This window comes from Palaemon carinicauda, chromosome 23, assembly GCF_036898095.1.
Source record: "Palaemon carinicauda isolate YSFRI2023 chromosome 23, ASM3689809v2, whole genome shotgun sequence".
In the NCBI taxonomy this organism is placed as follows: Eukaryota; Metazoa; Arthropoda; class Malacostraca; order Decapoda; family Palaemonidae; genus Palaemon; species Palaemon carinicauda.
The window spans coordinates 54,499,989-54,509,988 of NC_090747.1; the positions used below are offsets into that span (position 1 = coordinate 54,499,989).

The 10,000-nt window shown below is 37.9% G+C and overlaps 1 protein-coding gene across 1 annotated transcript in view; it reads left to right on the forward strand.

Moving 5' to 3' along the window:
• LOC137617589 (uncharacterized) overlaps positions 1-10,000 on the forward strand; it is a 52,527-nt gene that overhangs the window by 40,613 nt on the left and 1,914 nt on the right. The window contains exon 2 of the mRNA XM_068347597.1: positions 8,335-9,392. Within this exon, the coding sequence (XP_068203698.1) occupies positions 8,335-9,392 (1,058 nt within the window). The remainder of the gene's footprint in view (positions 1-8,334; positions 9,393-10,000) is intronic.

Here is a 10,000-nt window from a genome sequence, read left to right on the forward strand (position 1 = left end):
CCCTACCGAATTATTCATAAATATCCGGGATTTACGATGTTCCTAAAATCATTATTATTCTTTTTAACTCAAAATGGTACACGTTTCAACAACTATTTATCACAATTAACTTCATTTTGATTTTTCTTTTAAAAGAAATCTGTTTTTAAACAATCAAAGGTAGTTGCATGGCCTCAGCGAAAGGGTTTTCTTCTGCGTTGGGTTAGAGTTCTTTTGTTTGTGGTTACACTCATGTTCACTATCCTATCTGTTTAATTATCCTCTCTCCTCACTGGGCTATTATCCTACTTTTTCTAAACAACGTTTATATATATATATATATATATATATATATATATATATATATATATATATATATATATATATATATATATATATATATATATATATATATATATATATATATATATATAATGATACAATTATGTTAATCTTATCCAAGTCTCTAAATCCTACAACGATTCCTGAATAAACATATTGCTTTGGGAAATAGGTTTAATGCATTGCCTCTCTGACTGGCAATGCAAATGTCTTCTTTCCGCGTGGCCTGTTCACTCTTTTCTGTGCAGCCACCATCTCCAGCTCTCTATTCTGACCAAATCATCTCAATTTATCGAGTCATGAAACAGTAACTGTTTAAGGAGTTATGTACTATGGAAGCAGATTAATAGAAAATACCCAATGATGTTATCTTTATCATAACAACTACTACTTCATTATTATTATTTTTTTTTTATTAAAGGTTTTCCCTTAAAGTGTTTATAGCCTTTTAATAATATAGTAAAGGACGAAGCTATTTCATAACTACCTGCAAATATATTGCATAAATTTAATGAATTCTTTCACAGTAATTAGTGATACCAATGCATCTCAGGTGGTACACTTTAGGCAATAGTTAAATTACCTTCAAACCATTACTACCGTTACAAGCCTCTCACTATTTGTAACCTCCTATTCCAAAATGTTTGACGATTCTTTTTCTGATTTTTCTGATAATTATTTAAAATTTCATCGGTGATTAATGACCTCTTAAACCACAACCTCCCTCTCTCTCTCTCTCTCTCTCTCTCTCTCTCTCTCTCTCTCTCTCTCTCTCTCTCTCCTCTCTCTCTGTTTCTGGTGTGCAAGGGAGCTGTTAGGAGGAGACTGGGGCCCATTCTGTCTTCGTCTCTTTCCATGACTGACTAAATCCATAGAGGATTAATTGGTTAGATACATCAAAGGATAACCAGTTCCTTGTGATGTGCAGTACCTATCTAACTAAAGCAAGTAACCCCCGCTAGTCCATGATAATTCTGGTAGGATCAACTGTCAGGCATCAGGGGTAGAAGCCGAAGAGAAAATTTGTCCATTGCCTTAAACAAAATCCGTCACCCATTTTGCCAGTGACCTCATCGAGATTTAGGGGGCCATTTCCTCCACACCCAAAGCTCATCCGCTTACATGATTATAACCTTTGGCAAACATGGATTGCTAAGAAATGCCGCCTAGCAACATTGAATTAAAAAGAAAGAAAAGAAATAGTCACTACCAGATATACATTCTCCTAGTTTGTGTTTTTCTATCACCGATTTCATAAAGACAGCTCAACCCGATCCGGTTGAGCTAGTTTTTGTGTCATGAGTTTACTATCTGCTTTTGTAATTTTATGTCTCCTTTAAATGATTATTTTAGCCAGCTGTTAGTTAGCAAGTATTGTTATGAGTTTGATGATATAATTTTTTTTATTTCCTTTGCTTTCATATCAGTGAAAACTTTTTTTCACTTTTAAACGAAAATATAGTTACCTGGATGTGATTCCTAATATACTGTTATGAAGATCATACGTACATGAGCGGTCACACCTATACATAAACCTAAAATAATTTTCGTTATAATAACAGATTTTCAATTGGAATTACAACGTGGAGAAGGATACTGGGGATAATAATGAAAGAAAAGGTTTTCAGGACAATAGAGAAAAAGGTTACATACTATGTAAATGGTTGCAAAACAATTGAGTAAATAAATTCTGTAGCCTATTATGTTTGCAAACACATATCAATATTTCAGGGTAGTCTAGTAACTACAAAATAAAATTGTTTTACAGCAATCTATTATAGCCTATTAAATAAAGAGTGGTCATGGAATAAAATACAGGAAATCTAATAAGAAAAATGTGCAGTTAAAAAGAAATAAAAAAGATATTTATATTTGTATCGGCTTTTTCATTCATAGGAAAGAATATAATGAAAGGCAAGCAGTAATAAACGATTGTCCCAGCAAAAAGCTATAAACGCGGTAATTCTAATAATGATATAAGTTTTACCTTTTTCACAAACCTGTTTTGTTGTGTGAACACTGAAACCAAAAGATTTTGAATACCATATCAAAATACTCTGTTGCGTGTTTTCCAGTAAACTTAGGTTTTAAAAAGTTTTACTGTATTATTTCATCATTATATAACTAATAAATTTGTTTTTACATAAAATAAAGGACAAAATGAACAGTTGAGCAAAAATTTTCTTAGTATAATCTTCCCGAAATTTCCAATAAAAATTTTCCACCCCTTTCCACGAGTCTTTTTTTTTTATATATATGAATTTTATATCATTTGTGCAATGTATGACAAATTATTTTCTCATATAATTGAACCGGAACGATTCTCTCATGTAAAAGAATAATTCTTCCTTTTATTTACTTGCATACTAACTTAACTTCCATATAATACTTAACCATTTATATCTGTTTCCTACCAATGACATTTCGCAACTATCATTTTGTTTCTAAGACTTACCTGTAAGTCACACAAGAGAGAAAATGCCATAATCATATGTAACATTGCGTGATAAAACACATCACTTTTAAGGGAGGGCTTTACTGAGGTTGCTGAATACATAGTCTTACCAGACAGTTATATACACGCTAACACAAAGAGATTAATGCTCCTTTTTTTAGTTTCTTCATTATCTTCTTCAATTAGCGTGCCTTTTCCCAATTTGTATTGGGTAACATGATTGCTTTCTTTGAAAGGACTTTGTTTTTTCATCGACAAAGGTTGGAAAGAAGTTTAACTAAAGGTCCACTGCATTGATTATCTCTCTCTCTCTCTCTCTCTCTCTCTCTCTCTCTCTCTCTCTCTCTCTCTCTCTCTCTCTCTCTCTCTCTCTGTGGGTGAACATGGCAAGTGAGGAAACAAAACCAGGAAAAGAATAAACTACAAGAATAAACACCCAAAATAGATATTTCAAGAGCAAAAACAACATTAAATTAGATCGTTCTCCCCCCCTCTCTCTCTCTCTCTCTCTCTCTCTCTCTCTCTCTCTCTCTCTCTCTCTCTCTCTCTCTCTCTCTCTCTCTCTATTAATGTAATAAGGTATAAATCTTTATGGCTAGATCTTTGTCGTTTGAAAGGAGGAAAGTAACTCATAAATTTTATCAAAATATTATTCGATACGGCAGTAAAAAATAAATGCCTTTCAATATTTGGAAGTACCTAATAATAATAATAATAATAATAATAATAATAATAATAATAATAATAATAATAATAATAATAATAATAATAATAATAATAATAATAATAATAACTTTGTATATAATATGTTAAAGCTCTAGAAATGAAAAGAAAATTGTTAAGGTAATCTAAATATTCATCATCAATATACACTTTAAAGTATCACGTAAATGATGTCTTACGCAGGAAATGCTTTATATGGAACAATTATGGCAATAAGGAAGTTTTGGTAACAATTGCATATAGTTAAGTTTAAACTAAGATACGAATAAAAAAAAGCTTCGTAAAATAGACACATGCACAGCCATGTTTGGAGAGAGAGAGAGAGAGGAGAGAGAGAGAGAGAGAGAGAGAGAGAGAGAGAGAGAGAAGGGGGGACGCTATAATGTTCTTATCCCCTCAATATAAATATAAAAGATGAGAAAATACAGAAGATATATGAAAAAACACTGATTTATGACATGGATATCGCATTTTCGTGTCCATATCTGCAAGGAACGACTGTTATATATATATATATATATATATATATATATATATATATATATATATATATATATATATATATATATATATATATATATATATATATATATATATATATATATATATATATATGTGTGTGTTATGTTAAAGTAGGTTATTTAATTGTTTATAAATAAATTCGTTCTTCGGCAGGAGTAAAAGTTAACTGCCCTTTTCATAAGAGTTCGGTGATAACCTTCGCTTCTCCTCGTCGTTAATTAGTGAATTGCCATTAACTCTTTTGTTTATTCTTCTTTCCGAGTGTTTGGTGTTTAGTGAGAGCCTTGGACGAGACTACTGCTGCCTGGAATGTTCAGTTCGGACCGTGCCTTGATCACAGACGTATATCCTAATTCAGCAGCCATTGGTAGACGCCTCTTTTATTCCCTCATAAGGAATTGTGCCTTGGGAGGATTATTTCGCTGGTGTCTTTGAGCCACCCGCGGTATATTGTACACTTCTTTGGATCACGGACCACGTAGGCAGGGGTTTTGTCACCTGCGATAGCCACCTCGCTTGTTACGTCCTGCAAGTGTATGTGTCACTTGCGACCTTCGCTTGGCGTTATTTTCCCCGCCTGAGGATTCTGCGGGAAGTCGGTGCCGTCGTTCCGTCCCGGCACTGTTGGAGGTACTATTGCCGTGATCCAAGAGCGTCATCACATCTGTTACGCTGCTAGTCTGTGGACCAAGGGTCCGTGAGGAGGAAAGTAGGGAGTCATTACCCAGGTAAAGTTACGATCTTTTTATAATCGTTACGGATATGCCCAGCCCGTTTTCCTGGTGTTAATGATACTCCCTCTGATGCTGATGAACGTTCGTCCCCTATCTGTCATCTAATCCATGTGTGGATAAGTACGGTTATAAGTATTTCCACGGATAGGTAATACAGTGTTGAGATATGTACATATATCTATAAATTATGACTCTCAGCATAATTCTTTTATGTAAATGTATAAGTATTTATGCCTTTAATTTAATGTGGTATGTGTATTAGTATGCTGCCTTGAGTTATGTTTTATAATTGGGTATTTGGTTTAGCCTTTAATGTTTGTGTGTGTAGGTAGGTAATTTTAAGGTTTTTCTGCCTTTTCATTTCTCCTGTCTTCCTTATTCCTATCTGTTTAGTAATAGGGTAATGGTTTGTTGATATTTGTGGGCCCGGCTTAATATATGAGCCATACTTTTGATCTGTTTAGTTTTTCTTTGTTAGGGTTAAGATTATTAGATATAGGTCAACCTTGTGTATTTAGAGGACTCTGTATATTAGTCCTCAAGGACATTTTTGTTTACTCATTGTTGTTTGTCTTAAGAGCTTTTTGTTACTCCTGGTGCAAGGTTGAATTTATTTAAGTGTATTGTAATAAATATTGTTAGATTTTTCCAGTGTTTTTGTTCTGTCTTCCCTCAGTTCACCGTGTTACATAAATAATGTACTGCCTACGATTCCTTTAAAAAATCAAAGTTTAAAGAACCAGAACTACGGCCTACACAGGTCGTAACAAGTGGCGACCGTGACAGGATCGTACGCAGGTGTACTCGGTGTTTGGGGGAGCAGTTCAGCTCTGGATTGATGTGACAGTATTTATTGTTGATATTTGATTTATGGTTTAGTTGCTTTCCTTCCCCATAGGATATTATTTTCATTAAAATGAAGGACTTTACTTTTGACCCGTCGGAATTCTTGGGTTCGGCTGACTGTTTAAAATATTTTGGAGTTTTGACAAGGGCTTATTTGGTACAGTGTGCCCGGTGGGTGGGGATCCCTCATAAGTCCTCTGACACTCGGGCCAATTTGTTAAAACTGGTTAAGGAAAAAGTGTCCCAAGATTTGGCTGAGGGTAATGAGGCAGCTAGCGGCCTAGCCAGCGATTTTGAGAGTGGCACTGATTTTGGGTCGGACCAAGAAGGATCCATAGTCGATGATGTGAGCATAAATCCTGGTTTGTCCCTGTTCGCTGATTCCCCTGCAGTAAAGGCTATGTATGAAGGTCCGGCCAATTTTCCTACTCCGGCCAGGGCTGTTAAAAATTTTAATATTTCAACTAACCCCTTTTTAGCTGAGGAGGCTGTTCCTAACCATGTAACACCTTCTGCTCATGTAATGGGGCAGGAGGAGTTCCATGTAATTTGTAAGAGAATTGAGTTATTGAAGCTGCAGTTTGAGGAGAACGAGAGGGCCCGGAAACATGAGATTGAGTTGCTCAAGCTTAACCTTGAGTTGGCCAAGGTGCAAGGGTCCCCTAATCATGTTAGTTCTCCCTACAGCTCATCATCAGACAAATTTAATATTTCGGGTGCACTTAAGTTAATTCCAGTTTTTGATGAGGGGAGCGTACCAGAATTTTTTAAAGCTTTTGAGAGGGTTGCTACCCGGTTGTCTTGGCCCACAGAAATGTGGACGGTACTCATACAGTGTAGATTGACGGGCAAGGCAATCCGGGTATATAATGCATTGGAAGAGGGCCTTGCCAGAGATTATGACAAAGTAAAGGCTTTGGTTCTCAGGGCCTATGATTTGGTCCCTGAGGCCTATCGCCAGAGATTCCGAACCACTGGCAAGCCCAATTCTATGTCTTATGTTGAGCACGCTCGTCTCAAGGAGGAGCAGTTTGACAACTGGCTGAAAAGTCGTCAAGTTGCTTCCTTCTCTTCCTTGAGGGAACTGATGGTACTGGAGGAGTTTAAGAAGGTATGTAGTAAAGAATTGAGGGTTCATCTGGAGGACACTAAAATTTTAACTTTGTCAAAGGCGGCTCAGGTAGCTGATGAGTTTGTCCTGACCTATCGGGCTGGGTCTGGTAACTTCTCGTCCTCATACCCTAATAATAATAGTAATTTGTCTTCTAAGTCGAATAGTCCCTTTAAAAACCAATCTAGTACCCCAAATAGTAGCATGAGTAATCATGTTGGTAGTGGCTTCAGAAAGGACTTGAGTGGTGGGCACACTCTGGTTTTTTCTAACCGTGGCAATTCGGGTAAAACTAATCAAATTAGAGGTAATTGCTTTTGGTGTAATAAGCCAGGGCATCGACAAGCTGAATGTAGAGCCAGGAGCCGTTACCTCCAAAAGAATCAAAATAAGAGTCAAAATAATGTTAATCAGCCTACGCCAATCTCACTAATTTCAAATAATTCTATTTCAGAGAGTAAGAATGGTAAAACTGTTGATCCCCAGGTTAGTAGTGAACCAGATGTAGATAAAGTAAAACCTGTATTGTGTGAGTCCACTGGTGATTTATGACCATTTAACAAATATGTCTACCCAGGAAAATTGAAATGTGAGACCTCTACACTTTATGTTAAATTCTTGAGGGACACAGGCTCCGCTAGATCTTTGGTGTTGGCAGGGTCCTTGTCTAACTTAGTTCCCTATACTGGAGAATATGTGGTCCTGGGAGGATTTCCCGATACAGTGGTATCTGCTCCTTTAGTAAGGGTGGAGCTGTCCTTCCCAGGGTATCATAAGGTTACTGAGCTGGCTGTAGTTGAGAGCCTGCCGATACCAGGAATAGACGGAATCCTTGGGAATGATATGTTGAGTGCAGAGGGGCAGGAATTATTTCCTATTGTTTCGGTCACGGCTTGCCCTGTGGCAATAACTACTCGAGCCTCTGCTAAGCGTGCAGCAGAAGCTGATAATGATGACCTAGATTTAAGTAATTTAGAAGTAGAGGTAGAGAAGCCCGGGCTAGTAGAAGGTAGTAGTAGTAGCAGTAGTTCTAGTTTTGGAGTGTTTAAATTATTGAAATCCGATTGTGACCGTCTCTCTTTCATACAGGCCCAAAAAGATGAATTTTCATTTGAGTTAGGTAATACTGACGATTTGACCAGGCCCAGGTTTGTGGTTTTAAAAGGATTGTTGTATAGGGTCAGTCGTCCCCCAACTCATCAACTAAATGTGACTTCTTGTTTAAGACAAATTGTCGTACCTACCAAGTTTAGGGAGGCTGTGTTAAGCCTTGCACATGAGGACTCCTTTTCTGGCCACTTAGGCTTAAGTAAAACTTTTTGTAGGTTGAGTAAATGTTTTTGGTGGCCAGGAATGAAGTCCTCGGTGAAGAAATTTGTAAGAACTTGTGAAGTGTGTCAGGTGATGGGTAAACCCAATCAACCTATTCCCAAGGCTCCTCTTAACCCAATGCCTTCAATTGGAGAACCCTTTGCAGAATTGGTAATTGATGTGGTAGGACCTCTGCCTAGGACAAAGTTAGGGTTTACGCATCTCCTGACCATAATGGATAGAGCATCACGTTTTCCTGAGGCCTTTCCAATGAAGAAAATAACCTCAAAAGCAGTGTTTTGACAAATTAGTGGAGTTTTTCTCCAGGTATGGACTGCCTCGTAAAATTCAGTCAGATTGCGGCTCGAATTTTACAAGCAGGGTATTTAAGAGTAAATGTGCTGAACTGGCCATTCAGCACATTACCAGTGTACCCTACCATCCTGAGAGTCAGGGTGTGGTGGAAAGATTTCACCAGACCCTTAAGTGTATATTAAAAAAATATTGTTATGAGCAAGGAGAGGATTGGGATAAAGGGCTTCCCTTTGCTCTCTTTGCCATAAGGAATTTTCCCAATTCTTCTACTGGCGTTGCTCCCTTTGAATTAATATTTGGGCACAAGGTTCGAGGACCTTTGGAAATCTTCCATGAATTGCTCGAAGTAAATCAGAGAGGAGAGCATACGGTGGGAGAAGTTGTTAGTGAACTTAAGTCCAAGTTAGCCGTAGCTTGGAAGTATGCCAAAGATAATTTGTCTGCTTCCCAAGCTACAATGAAAACCAAATTTGATCAGAAGTGTAAGGTACGCTCATTTAAGTCCGGGGACTTGGTATTAGTTTTAAGCACAGACCCAGACAACTTCCTTGAACCCAGGTACAAGGGCCCCTGGAAGGTGTTGAGAAAGTTGTCAGAGGTCAATTATGAAGTTGAAGCCCCTGGAACTAGTCGTAAATGTAAAATTTTCCACATAAACAGGTTGAAATCTTACTCTTCTGATAGACGGGATCCGTTGGCCATTGTTTTTGAGCCAGTTATGAGTGTGGTTGCACCTGTTGAGGAAAACTTGGAAGATGTTTTGGACCAGGTGCCTTCAGATGCTCTAGGTAATAACTTGCAAAATTTAGGTGTATTAAAAGAGGGGTTAGAGCATCTGGAGGCACCTCAGAAACAAGATATACTAAACCTAATTATGGAATTTTCTGACTTGTTTCAGGACTCTCCAGGAAGGACGAGGTTGCTCCAGCATGATGTTGATGTTGGGGACGCTTCTCCGGTTAAGCAAAGCCCGTATCGCCTCAGTCCAGAGAAGCGTGCCATTGTTGAAGACGAAATTAAATACATGCTGGAGCACAATCTCATACAACCATCAGTAAGTCCATGGAGTTCCCCTATAGTCTTAGTGAAGAAGCCTGATGGTAAATATCGTATGTGTGTTGACTATAGGAGAGTAAACTCGGTTACTAAAAATGATTCCTTTCCTCTTCCCCGTATTGAGGATTGTCTGGACCTGATAGGTCCTGCTAGGTTTATTACAAAATTGGATCTGTTAAAGGGATATTGGCAGGTCCCCCTATCTGGCCGTGCCCGTGAAATTTCAGCATTTGTGACGCCCTCAGGTCTTTACGAAAGCAAAGTAATGCCCTTTGGGATGAAGAACGCTGCCTGTACTTTCCAACGTCTGATGAACAGGGTAATTTGTGGCCTGGAAGGTACAGAAATCTATATAGATGACTTGGTGGTACACAGCAACGACTGGCGGACCCACCTGGTAAGATTAAGAAGTTTTTGAGGCACTTGGGGCCGCCGGTCTTGTTGTGAATCTGGGTAAATGTAACTTTTGGAAAGCTAAGGTTAGTTATTTGGGTCACGAGATTGGCTTGGGTAAAGTTGCTCCTAAGCAAGCCAATCGCGAGGCCATAGTTGCTTTGAAGAGACCGTGTAATGTCAGAGAGGTTCGTACGGTGCTGGGTATGTTGG